Below are 14,113 nucleotides of genomic sequence, written 5' to 3' on the forward strand. Positions count from 1 at the left end.
TAGAAGTGAAAATTGATAATACCGCTCAGATCTTTTCTTAATTAATGTCTTAAGTCTTGACTTGAGTGAAAGGACCCTTTAAAGTGTTCAGAGGGAATTGCTGTTGATGTCAGGTCCATGCCATGGTGTGCCCTCCTTAGAAGCAGAGCTTTGTTCTGGGCAGCTGCTGTGTGAACAGGACTGATGGATCGTGTAGGAGTGGCTCCTAAATAGGGCACAGAACACATACTGGTGGTCTAAAATACTATCTGGCCTTGCTCTAAAGCTGCCTTTCAGTCATTAGGCATTTCTCCTTAGGAACCATTTTGAACCAGTCTGCGTTCTTTATGAATTACTAAGTAACCACTATGTAATGCTCATCTCACTTGCTTGATTTTGTAGTGTTAATGAGGGGAATAAAAAAGCAGAGTTATGAAGGTCCATCTTTCATATAAAATTTCCTCAGACCTTGGGAATGTGGCCCAGGGGTGGAACTCTTGCCTAATATGATAAGACCCTGGGTTGGATCCCAGTACTGTCAAGAGAAGAGAGATAGCAATTAGGGGTTCCCATACTTTTATTTATGTTCCAGTTTTCCCCTGTGATCCTAAGGTCAATTTCCAGGTGTTTTGTAACCCCCACCCCCACAGCATCTTGCTGTGTTGTCTGGTCTGGTCTCAGACTCCTGGTGTCCAGTGACCCTCCCGACTCAGTTTCCTAGAACTAGAACTTTAGTCATGCCACCACTCCCAGGTGCATTTCTCATGATTGCCTTGCTTTTTTGTTCTTACTGGACTACTCTCAAGTTTTTACCTTTAAGGTATTATATAAATCTTTCTGTCCAAGGTACTGTGGTTAGTATTTATTCACGAATCTTCTTTCCATAACATTTGTGACTCAAATTGTAAAGCAAAAGTCAGTGCCACAGAATAGCATTGCAGAGTTGTGTGTGCAGTGGCACTAAGTGCTAGGGACTGCAAGCTGTTTTCAGAAACTGTTTTCACATCATTCCTCCAGGCTACATGGCCTCCTATCTGATACCTGTCTCCTGCTTACCCCAAACCCTTCACTCCAAGTAGGAAAGGGTTGTTACCTAGAAGGACATTGTGTCTCCTCCATCCTTTCATCTTCCCTTTGCAAGGTGTTATTTAATATCTGTGCCTACTTTACCAAAGAAGTGACAAGGCGAGTGCCATGTGTCATATAGCAAACTGTCAATAGCCATGACTTGGACCTGTGTACACCCCTTCCATTGCCTCCAGCACCTCGGCCTCTACACTAATTTGGTCTTAAGGTTGGTATAGAAATTGGCTGTGCCTGGTAGTTTCTGCTTACTATATAGAAAACTTTTCCCCCAAAATTGATTCCTAATGTTGTGTCAAGTCCTGTTTAAGAGTGAACATAAATTACCACTGCTACCAAGAATGTATACTGGAATGACATCAAATTTGTTGCCCTGTATATCTGATAGGGCAAAGCAACCTTTCTCTTCCTCAAGTAAACTAGATATTTGTCTTAGGGTTTTATTGCTTCGAAGAGTCAGACACCATGACCATAGCAACTCTTTTTTTTTCTTCACAGCAACTCTTAGAAAGGAAAACATTTAATTGGTGCAGGCTTAGAGTTCAGAGGTTTAGTCCATTATTATCATGGCAGTAAAGCATAGCAGCATCCAAGCAGATGTGGCGGAGAGGTAGCTGAGAGTTCTATTCTTTGTCTTGATCCCAGGCAACAGGAAGTAGACTGTGTGCCACACTGGTTGTAGCTTGAGCACATAAGTCATCAAAGCACACTTCCACAGGGACACACTTCATCCAACAAAGCCACACCTACTCCAAGGCCACAACTCCTAATAGTGCCACTCCCTATGGGCGAAGCATTCAAACAAATGAGTCTGGGGGCTGTCTTAGTTAGATTTTACTATTGTTGTGAAGAGACACCATGACCACAGCAACTCTTACAAAATACAAAAACATTCAATTGAAGTGATGGCTTACAGTTTCAGAGGTTCAATTCATTAACATCATGATGGGGAGCATGGCAGCATGCAGGCAGATGTGGTGCTGGCTACATCTTGACCAGAAGGCAGCAGGAAGTTAACTGTCAACACTGAGTGAAGCTTGAGAAAAAGACCTCAAAGCCCATCCCCACAGTGACACACTTCCAACAGAAGGTGTGACCCAGATTAAAGATGTGCTTTCCAACTTCAATGTCTGGTTTAAAAGTGTTTGTCACCCAGCCTCCTCCAACAAGGCCACACCTCCTAATAGTGCTACTCCCTGTGAGCTTAGGGGGACCAAATACATTCAAACTACCATAGGGGTCATACCTATTCAAAAATATTACAATATTCAAAGGACATTCCTATATAAAATCTTTTAGCAAATAATTAAGATTCTCAAAAAATCACTTTTACTAAAATATATTTTAAAATATACATACTAGCTTTGAGATAATTTAGATGATTAAATATTGTTATTCCACCTAACAGAGTGGGAGAGCTCTTTAGTTTTTCAGATTATCTTTTATGTTTCTATAAAACATTTGAGAGGGGCTGGAGAGATGGCTCAGAGGTTAAGAGCACTGACTGCTCTTCCAGAGGTCCCGAGTTCAATTCCCAGCAACCACATGGTGGCTCACAACCATCCATTATGAGATCTGGTGCCCTCTTCTGGTGTGCAGATATCCATGGAAGCAGAATGTTGTATACATAATAAATAAATAAAATTTAAAAAAAACATTTGAGAACATTCTCTGAACCCACCGTAATACTGGCTGCTATAGTTTAATTGTGCGTTTTCTATTTAGTGTCTGACAGTATAGTTTTTCTTTGGTACTTATAGAAACTCTAGCAAAAGTCTTAATACTTATTGGAAGAAAGACATACTTAATCCATTTATTTACTACTTGGGAAATTTTTAGACAAAATTCAAAGAGAACATGGGCCTGTTTGACATCATGGAATGAACATTTAAGGCTGAGACATAGAATAGCTTCTAATTCATAATAAAACATTAAGAAGTCATCTAGCATATGTGGGTGGAAGATTATGTGTAGTAGAAAATTTCACATAACTCCGATGAAGACAATAAAAACTATGTAAATTAAAATGTGAGCACCAGGGCTGCAAACACAGCTGAGTGGTAGAGGACATGCCTAGCATACATGAGACCCTAGATTTAACCCCAGCACCATATTTAAAAAGAAACACCAACTTAATGGTACATTTTGGTGCTGGTGGTACATGCCTTTAATCCCAGCACTCAGGAGGCACAGGTGGATCTCTCTAAGTTGGAGGCCAGCCTTGTCTAAAGAAAGAGTTCTAGGACAGCCAGGATGATAAACACTGTGTCTCTGGAAGAAAAAGAAAAGATGGAAGAAAATTTGAAAATGGTCAGCTTGTTTAATAGACTGCCCCATTCTGATGTTATATAATCATCACTCATGAAATTAGGAAAGACAAAAATGCATCTATATGGGAAAAGAATATTCTCATTGTCTCACAAAAGGGACACACAAACAAAGCAAAAATAATTCAGCAAGGCAATTTTTTTGCAAAAAGCACCCACCAAAATCCAAACTATCCTAACATGCACACTAGCCAAAAGTGGCCTTTTACCCTGATATAGGTGGTAACTGCATCTCATCCTATTGGTGGGAGCTTGACTTTCCAATCTGACATAATTGTCTACTTAACACAAAAGAAGAGGGGTTCAGAAAATAAGGGTCCTTGTCAGATTAACTATCTGTAATAGAAAAAAAATTCTCACACCTGTGTTGGACTCTTATAAAGATATAAGTATCTCCCTGTCATCATGCTGATAGATATAATTTTCCCATCAGTTTTCACCCCCCAGATAGAAACTATGAATTTATAATGACAAGAAGAGATTTATTTCAGCTCTATAAAGGGCTCTCAAGTTTAGAGACAGGTAAGTAGAAAGTGGCATACCCAGTAAGGAAAAGTAGAAGGACTGACAGAAATTTCCAGAGGGGACAGGAATACAAAGATAGGGGTGTGATTCCTATAATCAAAGAGATCATAATCTAACAGGAAAGGTGTTTATCCACCTCTCACACAGTGTGGTCAACATTGTAGAAACACTCTGATCAGTATGCATATGGAGCCAGAAGGATTTCACAAAGTAATACTTTGAATAAGAGATGAACTATAAAGGCTTGTGTCCAGGGACAAACTTGGTTAGTGTCTCATACATGACAAAAAGTTTACCTTAAGACTTAAAGCAAGATAGTTGGCCTGTTTCTGTTTCATTGTTTATATTAAAACTAGAGGCCCAGGAGCCAAGGGAAGTCCAAATTGATGACAAGACAAACAAGTTATATTAGATATAACGTGCTTAGTCTGTATAATGTTACTTGTATGTATGTTTTCAGAGCTGACCGCTGGGTATACTCTCCCTGGGGAAGACTATTGTTCCCTCTTCCAGAATCTCAGTTGCTTATAGATCTTTGTGTAGGGTTGAGGCCTCATTAGCTTTTCCCCAGTCCACTTCGGCACACTGCTGTCATCCTTGTTCAGCTCACATTTGGGCAGTCACTCTGGTAAGACGTTATGGGTGTAGCTTATGACATTCCTAGGAGACACAATCTCACAGCAAACTCTGATCCTCTGGCTTTTACAAACTTTCTACCCCTTTTCCTGAGCCTTTGGTGCAGGAGTGTTCTGTAGATGCATTCACTGACTGGGTTCCACAGTTCTGCATTTTGATTGGTTGTTGTTTTCTGTAGTAGTCTCCATCTGTGGCAAAGAAGTTTCCTTATCTGTAGGTTTAAGGACAAATGTTTTGATTATTGTTAGGGATTATGTTCTTTTATTAATTAGTGGATGTAGATTCTCCTCCAATAACCATAACTTCACTAGCACTGAGTACTTAGCTAGGTTTTCAGTAAGATTTATGGTTTCCCTCTTGTTGAATGGCTCTTACATCCAATTAGAGAGCCATATAGGTATAAACATATAATACATGCATGTAATAAGAAAGAAAAAGAAGGTGAAAGAATAAGGAGGCATATATATTGAAGGGAAGGAAGAACTGTAATTATAATCTCAAAAAGTAAAAAAAATAAACTAAAAATTAAAAGAGAAAAAAGAAAAGAATTTTAAAATGCTGGGAATGTAGTTCAGTTGACAGAATGCTTGCCTAGCTTGCGTAAATCCTGGGTTCAAATTCAGTACCACATAAACTGGGTATAGGATCTCAGAACTCAGGAGGTGAACACTGGAGGTCAAAGTTCAAGGTCACCCTCCACTACATAGCAATTTCAAGCGTAGCCTGTGCTACATGACATCTTGTCTCAAAAGCTAAATAATTTTTTTTCATATTTTGAAAAATTTAGGAGGTCCAATTGCAACCCATTAAACCCATTAAATTTTGTGGCTACTGCACTATAAAAAAGAAGCACATTCAATACAAAGAAAGAGGTTGATAGCCTACTCCTCTCCATTTTCCCTCTTGGGGTACTTGCCTTTGAAGTCAAGGCCTGCTCCAAGACTTGGTCCCATTCATCCACACTTAGTGGGCTGTGTCAGCACAAGCCCCACAGCAAAGCAGGAGTAGAATTGCTGCAGCCCAGACTTCACCATGTTCCCTTTCTGTCTTCACTTACCTTCTTGCCTGTTCTTTTAGGAGTATTCTTAACTTCTAGTTGCAAGACATTCTTTTGTTTTGTTTTGTTTGAGACAGGCTTTCTCTGTGTAGCCCTGGCTGTTCTGGAACTCACTCTGTAAACCAGGGGCCCTGAACTCAGAGATCTTCCTGCCTCTGCTTCTTGAGTGATCAGATTAAAGGTGTGAGCCACCATTGCCCAGCATGAGACATTCTTAAATACAGCTTTGAAGGGAAACAATTCAAGTTATAGAAATAGAATCCAAGAATAGTGACTTATAAAGCCTGAAGTTTCTACTCCTGCATATAAATTTTCCTACCATTTCCATCCCTTATAACATCAGGTTTTATCTCCATTATACTCCAAACTTCATTTATCAGTTTATGTTGATCTAATCTAAAACAGCCTCCATATTGAACATTTTTAGATAATTGTTTCTAAATATATACTTGAAGAGAATGCAATTCCAGGTGAGACATCATTTTGCTGCTAATAATGATGAAGAAGACAATAAAGATAAAGATTCCCTTTTGAGTGTCATCTCCCAGAACATCCATCTAGTTTTGGATGTAAGCCTTGGTTGGCTCTGCAGTCAGTCTTCCAAACGATTAAGAATGACAGGGACACAAATACTTCTCTCTCTCTTCTTTCTTCTCTTTCTTCTCTCTCCTCTCTCTCCTCTCTCTCCTCCCTCTCTCCTCTCTCTCTCTCTCTCTCTCTCTCTCTCTCTCTCTCTCTCTCTCTCTCTCTCTCTCTCTCTCTCTCTCTCTCTCTCTTCTCTCTCATTTGTGCTCTTAGAAAACAAGAACCAGCCGGGTGTTGGTGGCAAACGCCTTTAATCCCAGCACTTGGGAGGCAGAGGCAGGTGGATCTCTGTGAGTGTGAGACCATACTGGTCTACAAGAGCTAGTTCCAGGACAGCCTCCAAAAGCCACAGAGAAACCCTGTCAAGAAAGAAAGGAAGGAAGGAAGGAAGGAGGGAGGGAGGGAGGGGGGAGGGAGGGAGGGAGGGAGGGAGGGAGGGAGGGAGGGAGGGAGGGAGGAAGAAGAAGGAAGGAAGGAAGGAAGGAAGGAAGGAAGGAAGGAAGGAAGGAAGGAAACAGGAACCAGGAACCAGGAACTCTTTATAAACATTTCTTTCAAAACTCTAGGTGACTTTGTGATCTTTGATTCTCAGTGTCAGGTAGAATAATTTCCTATTTTAAAATGCAAGTTCCAAGATGTGTATAGTTTGCAGAGCAGCCTCTGTGCTCCAGCATCCTGAGACTTAGCACTGTCAGGAACAACAAAAAAAAAAGTGCTCTGAAAACTTAGAGAATGGGCTGAACAGTAGCTCCCGGAGCTCTGTCGTCTACACAGATATGGTTGAATGTGTGCTGATTTTCATAGTATGGAAGAGACAGACAGGGGTGAAAATAGGAATAAGAAATGGCTCCTATTCTCTTGAAACATGTTACTTAAAGCCAGTGGAGGAAAGACATTACTGTTTCAACTCCAGGGCATAACAGTACAGTTCTGTGAAAACCCTAAAGATGGGAACCTGTAACCATTATTATTGTTTACTTAAAGATCAACTTGGTCTTCATATTTTCTGATTTCTGTTGTTTTCTCATTTGAACAGAGCATCATGGTCCACCATCAGGAACAAACTCAGCCAGGCAAAGCCCAGCGCTGCAGCACAGGCCCATGGGACAGGCACAGGCCAATCACATACCTGGGGACAGGTGTGGCTATTCTCAGGTTTTGGGTTTTTTTCTCATCTTCCTGCTTTTCACTGTCCCACTACCAGGCAGTAATGCATAAGCCAGAAAGCCAAGTCAGAAAGAAAACTGTTGTGTATTTCACCTTCACAGTGCTTCATAGTGCTGTTCACCCCTCTTCCCAGCCTCCATCCCAGGCACAGCACAGTGAGTGAGTCAGCCTGACACCAGCAACTGACTCTGCTTCTCTTGGTAATCGCTTCAATAGGGGAAGGCCTAGCCCCACCTGAATTAGTCTTCTTGCACTGCCTGACACTTGGGCAGTAATTTGTACATATTTCTTTCCTGTTATTACAAGTACTAGTCATAAAAGAAAAACTAGGTTTCCAGAAATTCAGCATCTCCCCAGGTCTTGGAGCTTCAAGAGGTCCATTTCTCATGGCAACAGGGTTACCATATCTGCTCCACATTTGGTTATTTTGAGTGCAGCTTTGAGAGCAACTCCATCAAGACACCACTGAAGGAAGTGGGGATAATGTTCACAGACTTTAAGCTGCTCTAGAGAGAATGAGCAGTCTTTTTTTCTAGCAGTTCTGGCTCTAGAGATAGTCTGTCTACAGCATCTTGTGAGGATGGAGGATGTCAAGGCTCAGCTTTGAGAAGAGATATTAATCTTCTTTTCCTTTTAGACTGTTTTTCATTTTCTTGGTGCAGAACATGACTTGGTTTCTCCCACAGAATTGCCCTAGAAGGTGAAATTGGGAAAGAGATCTGCAGTTCCTACAGACATTCGTGGTCTGACCATAAGCATGTCGCCCAGTCTGACACTGCAGTGATTTCAGTTGTGGGAAGTCGGCACAATCAGGTACTCGGGTTTTTGGATTGCTGTATCACATTGGTGTTTTTATTGCAAATCTGTTTGGATACATTTGCTTCCAAAATTACTAATTTTTACACAGCTGCTAATAGGGTTAGAATTCATCCTGCCATACAAGAGGGTGTGGAGATAAAAATTTACCCTGTAAAGGGAGAAATTTGAACCTAGGCTGAATATGTACAAGTGCACAGTATTGTAGCTAATTAAAGGAGGGAGGGGAGCTTTTAGCCAGGTGTTGGTGGTGCACGCCTTTAATCCCAGCACTGGCAAGGCAGAGGCAGATTCGTATCTGTGAGTTCAAGACCAGCCTGGTTTACAGAGTTCCAGGACAGGCTCCAAAGTAGCACAGAGAAACCCTGTCTCGAAAAACAAAACAAAAAACAAAAAACAAAAAACAAAAAAAAAAAAGGAGGGAGCTTATTTTTCAGGGAAATTTATAAAAATCTTCTTGAAGTTAATTTTTGATTACAATTTTAAAAATTCTGTTCTCTAATTGTCATATTATACATTGACCAACTAGAAGACCACATAATCTTCAAATGAATTTAATTTGAACTTATAAAACTTAAGCAGCAGCTCAAACTAGCATTCCTTCCTGACAACACAGAAATGCATTCCAAGAACATATATCATTTCTCTTACCCATAAAAGCAAATTCTCTTCAAGATGTAGTGAAAGCAGTGCATAACAACGTTCGGTCATGCTTCTTTCCTTCAGGGCCTTGGCTGTTACCCAGTGGAGCTGGAAAGGGGCCCTCGAGGCTTTGGGTTCAGCCTTCGAGGAGGGAAGGAGTACAATATGGGGCTGTTCATCCTTCGCCTCGCTGAGGATGGCCCTGCCATCAAAGACGGCAGAATTCACGTGAGTCGGCTTCCATTTGCAACCTTTGCTTCTGGCTCTAGACTAGAAGCTTCTAAAACTAATTGCTTTAGAGAGAATGCAGAAACCTCCTGCATCTAAGAAATGGGTTTTACCTGAAAGCAGCCACATGCTGCTGCTGTGCTTTTCTAGCCACCCAGGGTTTCACAGATTGATGGTTTCTTTGTGTATGTAAGAGAAATTAGTTCTTGTACAGTCAGCATACAGGGCAGATGGATTCATAAATCAAATACACTTCCATCTTATTAAAAGTCTTGAGGACAACAGAATAAAAAAAAAAGACTCCCCAATTTCTTCCAAGACATAATAAGCCCAGGAAATTTTTTCCACTTAGTTCCCTATAGAAGCCAAAAATCCCAGCCTTGCCAAACTTTATGATTATTAGAGAGACCAGAATTCACATCTGTACTATTCTATCATAGGCTTTCTCAACCCTGTAAAACCATTGTGTGGGGCACTAAATGGCTTATATAACTGCTTTTTGTTTTGTTTTGTTTTTCTCCTCCTCTGGATGTTAAAGAAGAATTTTAATAATTTTGGGGCTTAATTTTTTAAAACTAGTTAATTCACTAATTATCACTAAAATTTTAAGTTCTAGACATTTAGTTCTCTTATAAGAGAACTTTGGGTTTCCTCTATCTGTCATCAGGCATCAGGGCAAAAGAATCTTTTTAACTGAGCAAATAGTAAGACAAAATTATTCTTAAGTCTAACAATCAGAGTAGCTCAGTTGGTAGTGTGTTTGCTTAGTATAGACTTGGGTTCAATCCCTAATACCACATAAAAACTGAGTAATTTCACACTTGCCAAGTATAGACAGAAGGGTCATGAGTTCAAGGTCATTCTCAGCTACCACAGCAAGTTTGATGCCAGCATCGGCTACATGAGTAGACCTCGTCTCAGAAACAAAAATGGCTTCTGGGTGATTGCAGCTTTTCATTTTCCACATTACTGCTTCATATCCATCATTTGTTTCAAAACCAGTTTTGAGTATTTGCCTTAACCAAGACTTTATGCATGGTGTTAAATGAATTGGTGAGAGGATGATACAAATCCTTCCGCAGAATGACCAGGCATATGTACAAGGTCAGAGAAAGTGACTGGTGCTTTAAGATAAGTACAATTCAGGAAGAGGCTGAGCAGCTCTCCGAGTTGAAGAATTAACAATGGGGTGAAATGAATGGTACCACACAACAGGGAAGTCTGTGTGGCTGAGTGATGTAGTTATTTAGCATGTGTACAGAGGCGTGGAGAGAAATGAAGTGATGAAAGGAGGGTGGGTTATCAGTATGGAGGTTCTGGGAAGTGGAAAGTCACTGTTGGCTTTTGAGCCAATTTTTTTTTTTCAGAAAAGCATGCTGCTAAGATGTGTCTACATGCAGTGTGCAGATAGATGGATGGAGGAGAGAGGTTGCTGTCACTATTTCATGGAGTGGTGGTATGAGGAGAACTTGAGTGCTAACCCTTTGAATATGAGGTAAAATAGATGAGGTTACCTTCCAGGGAAGGAAGGCCCAGTTTAGATGACTCCTAAGTATCTGATCAGTGAATGAGAGACAAAGGACAAAGACAAAAGAGGTCTCAGGGATGTCCTCTTGCCTGTATGACAAAAAGAAAAAAGAAAGAAGATAGGCTCAGGTGAGAAAGAATTTGGCAGCTAGCTGCCGTAATTTTTTTATTATATTGAAGTAGAGGTACCAGTTAGCATGTATTTCGCAGGCCTTGGAGAGTGACAGGACCCAGACAGAAGTGATGAGCAAAGCTTTGTGGTAGATTAAGTCACTCAAAATTTAGGGAGCAGCAGGCCACGGGCAGAACTCTGAGAGGGGCCTACAATTACTGCACAAGAAAAAGTAAAGCAAGCAGAAAGGGTAGAAATGTAAAACCACATACCAGAGCCAGAGGGTTTATGAGGAGAAAGGCTAAATGTCATTGGGAGCAGCTGATCAAGAGTTGTTGGGTCCAGCCTGCTTGCTTTCTCACATAGTTCAGTGCAGTGAAAAGAGCTCAGGTTTGAGAATTGAGGAAGATGCAAATCAAACACTTTTTTTTCCTACCATTTTGTAGCCATGTAGCCTTAAGCAGCTTCTTTTTGAGCCTCTTTTTAGGATCCATTGTGCCATGCTTTAGAACTCTCTTGATCCTCTCCCCCCTTTACCTCTTCTCTGCTGTTAAGGTGTTTCACATTCCTTCCTTCCTTCCTTCCTTCCTTTCTTTCTTTCTTTCTTTCTTTCTTTCTTTCTTTCTTTCTTATTTTTTTTTTTTTGAGACAGGGTTTCCATGTGTAGCCCTGGCTGTCCTGGAACTCGCTCTGGAGACCAGGCTGGCCTCAAATTCAGAGATCTGCCTGCCTCTGCCTCCCGGGTGCTGGGAGATCTACTAATTCCATCATACAAATGAAAGCCAAACAGGCCTAAAGACAGGTAATGTATAATTCTAAAGTACATCAGAAACTTAGTCCCATGACTGAACCTACTTTTATTTTAAAAACAAAGTCTAGATTTTGAAAACAAAAGCAAGTAGACTATTAACTGCTAGATTCAGATCTGTTCTAATAAGAAAATGTCAGTTTTCAGAGAGGTCTTCTTAGCTGACACTCTCCATGATGCCATGGGAGGGTTTCCACCTTCCTGTCTCCCTCTTCCCTTACTGGTCTCAGATCAGCAGTTCAAGTTTGTACTCTGTACCTTTTAATCCCTGTATCTTTACTTCATACAATGCCTTGAATATTCAGTGGGTAATTCATGTTTTTCAAAAGGATGCTCTAGGTGAGTTTTTTAATTAAGATTATATTTTATAGATGTTCATAGATAACAAGAGGGTAGAATGGATGGATAAATCTAGATAACTAATCTTTAAATTACTTAATGTGTGGACGTGTGTGGGGGGGGTACATGTGTGAGGGCATGCATGCCAAGGTGCATGTCAGAGTACAGCTTTGAGTATTAGTGCTAGCGTTCCACCAGGCGGACCCCTTGTCTGTCAGTCTTGGCAGCAAATACTTTTACCCACTGATCTACTTCACCAGCTCCTAAATATTGGAATTTTTAGAAAATTAAGATTTGTCCTCAGCTGTTATTACTGGGTAAACAGGATTAGTGGTACAGCAACAATGTACTAGTGTAATTCAGAAATCCTTGAGTGTTATCTTATAGGTCAGAAGGCACTGTGTGTCAGCAGAGGATCTGGAAATTGCCTGAGTCTGAAACTGGCCCTTAAGTCCTGGGGTATGGTTCAGTGTGTGCTTAGCATACCTGAGGTCTAGGTTTCCACCCCTGGCACTGCAAGCAAGGAAGTCAGATTCAGAGTCTCAGTGTCTGTCTTCCAAGCAACGTGTATTGTCACTTATGCTGCTGTTGGTCCATGAGGTAAGTGGCAATACCTACACTTAGAGACTTAAATCTGAGGCTCAGGAAGGTCAAGCTCCTTGCTGAGATTACCTGGATTGGATTTCCTCAGGAGGCATATAATTTCTTAACAGGTCATAAGATAATGTAATATACATGCTGCTTTAAAAGACAGTGATTTTCTAAATAGTTAATATTTGATGTGGGGGGGGGTGCATTCAGTACCCTCAGAGGCCACAAGAGGGTGTCAGATCCTCTGGGACTGGAGTTACAGGTGGTTGTGTGCTGGAAACTAGCACTCTTAACCTCTGAGTCTTTGCAGCCACAACTGCAAAACATTCTTTCCTCTGTCTTTTCTTTTTTTTTTTTTCCTTGTCTTTGTTTTGGGAGTTTGTTTTGTTTTTAAAGTTTTAAGGCCTCACTGTTTTGCTAAGGCTAGCTTTAATTGACCACCAGAGTTGCTTGGCCTACAAAAACGTCTTTTTCTTTACTTCTTTTGTCTGCCTTTCATTTCTCTCTCCTTTCCTTTCTCATGATTTTTCAGTAATACAAAACTGGAGTTGAATGTTCAGCTCATCAAAAATAGTTTCATCATCTTATTGACACTTTGTAGTAACTTAAAATCTCAGCAAAAATGTTCACCTGTCCTCCCAGGAGTGTTTTGCCCGTTGGTTTTAAATAGTCCTCATACACAACCCTGCTGTCCTGACTAATGGAAACCTAATGCCACACTTTCCCTTTCCTTCCCATTTTTATTTTAAAGTTAAAATGACACCCGGTGGCAAGTCTGTTCAATTACAAGTTTTATTTAGATTTCATTTATATTAAAACATACAGGTTTGTGGCTTAAGACAAAATGTGAAACTGTGACCTCACTCTTAAGATGAACTAATCGTGTTCACACTGGTTTTCCTTTATTGTGGGAATTATTTATTCAGAGCTACTTTTATCTGTACTTCCTTGAGAAAATAATTCTTTTATCACTTATCAAAGGGGCTTAGATCATGGCTTTTGTTCCACTTATTCTGAACAATAAGGATTTTAATTGCCTTTCTTACTGCTTTATGTTCTGTAATATTTATTGTCTTGCTTCACTTGTTTCTTTTCATTTTATGTATTTACCTTATTCTGCTTGTTACTGTAACTGAATACCTGGAATTGGGGAATGTGTAGAGAATAAATCTAATTCTTACATCTCTGGAGCCTGTGAACTCTCAGGTTAAGATACCCTTGCTGGTGTGGACTCTAGTTTTGAAGCAATCAGCATGGGGGGGGGGGGACGACAGAATGTCTAGGAAATGGGAGTTCCCTTTTAAAACAGAGCCACTCCCCATTGATAATCTAATTGCCTCCCAAGTTCCTACTCTTCAGAACCCCAATGTGTTGATATATTGTTTATGGTTTGTTAAAGCCACTGGAAATCAAAACAGCAAAGCAGCCATATCAGTTAGCCACAGAAGCCAGGGCATACACCTTTAATCCCAGGACTCAGGATTAAGAGGTGAACGGATCTCTGTTAGTTCAAGGCCACACTAACTACACCAAATTGATCCAGTCCTAAAGAAACAGCTCACAAAGGTGATCTCAGCACCTGAAATCACACACCTTTAATCCCAGCACTAGGGAGATAAAGACAGGAGAATATGACTGGGCAGAGAAAAGGATATATAAAGAGGAGGAGACAAGAATTGAGAACCTTTTGC

The 14,113-nt window shown here is 40.5% G+C and overlaps 1 protein-coding gene across 3 annotated transcripts in view; it reads left to right on the top strand.

Moving 5' to 3' along the window:
• The window catches only part of Magi3 (membrane associated guanylate kinase, WW and PDZ domain containing 3), a 203,992-nt gene that overhangs the window by 179,572 nt on the left and 10,307 nt on the right, over positions 1–14,113 (top strand). For all 3 annotated transcript variants that reach the window (XM_027393847.2, XM_027393848.2, XM_027393846.2), the window contains 3 exons: positions 7,229–7,331; positions 8,046–8,172; positions 8,902–9,045. In XM_027393847.2, the coding sequence (XP_027249648.1) occupies positions 7,229–7,331; positions 8,046–8,172; positions 8,902–9,045 (374 nt within the window). The remainder of the gene's footprint in view (positions 1–7,228; positions 7,332–8,045; positions 8,173–8,901; positions 9,046–14,113) is intronic.

Source organism: Cricetulus griseus, assembly GCF_003668045.3.
Source record: "Cricetulus griseus strain 17A/GY chromosome 1 unlocalized genomic scaffold, alternate assembly CriGri-PICRH-1.0 chr1_0, whole genome shotgun sequence".
Taxonomy (NCBI): domain Eukaryota; kingdom Metazoa; phylum Chordata; class Mammalia; order Rodentia; family Cricetidae; genus Cricetulus; species Cricetulus griseus.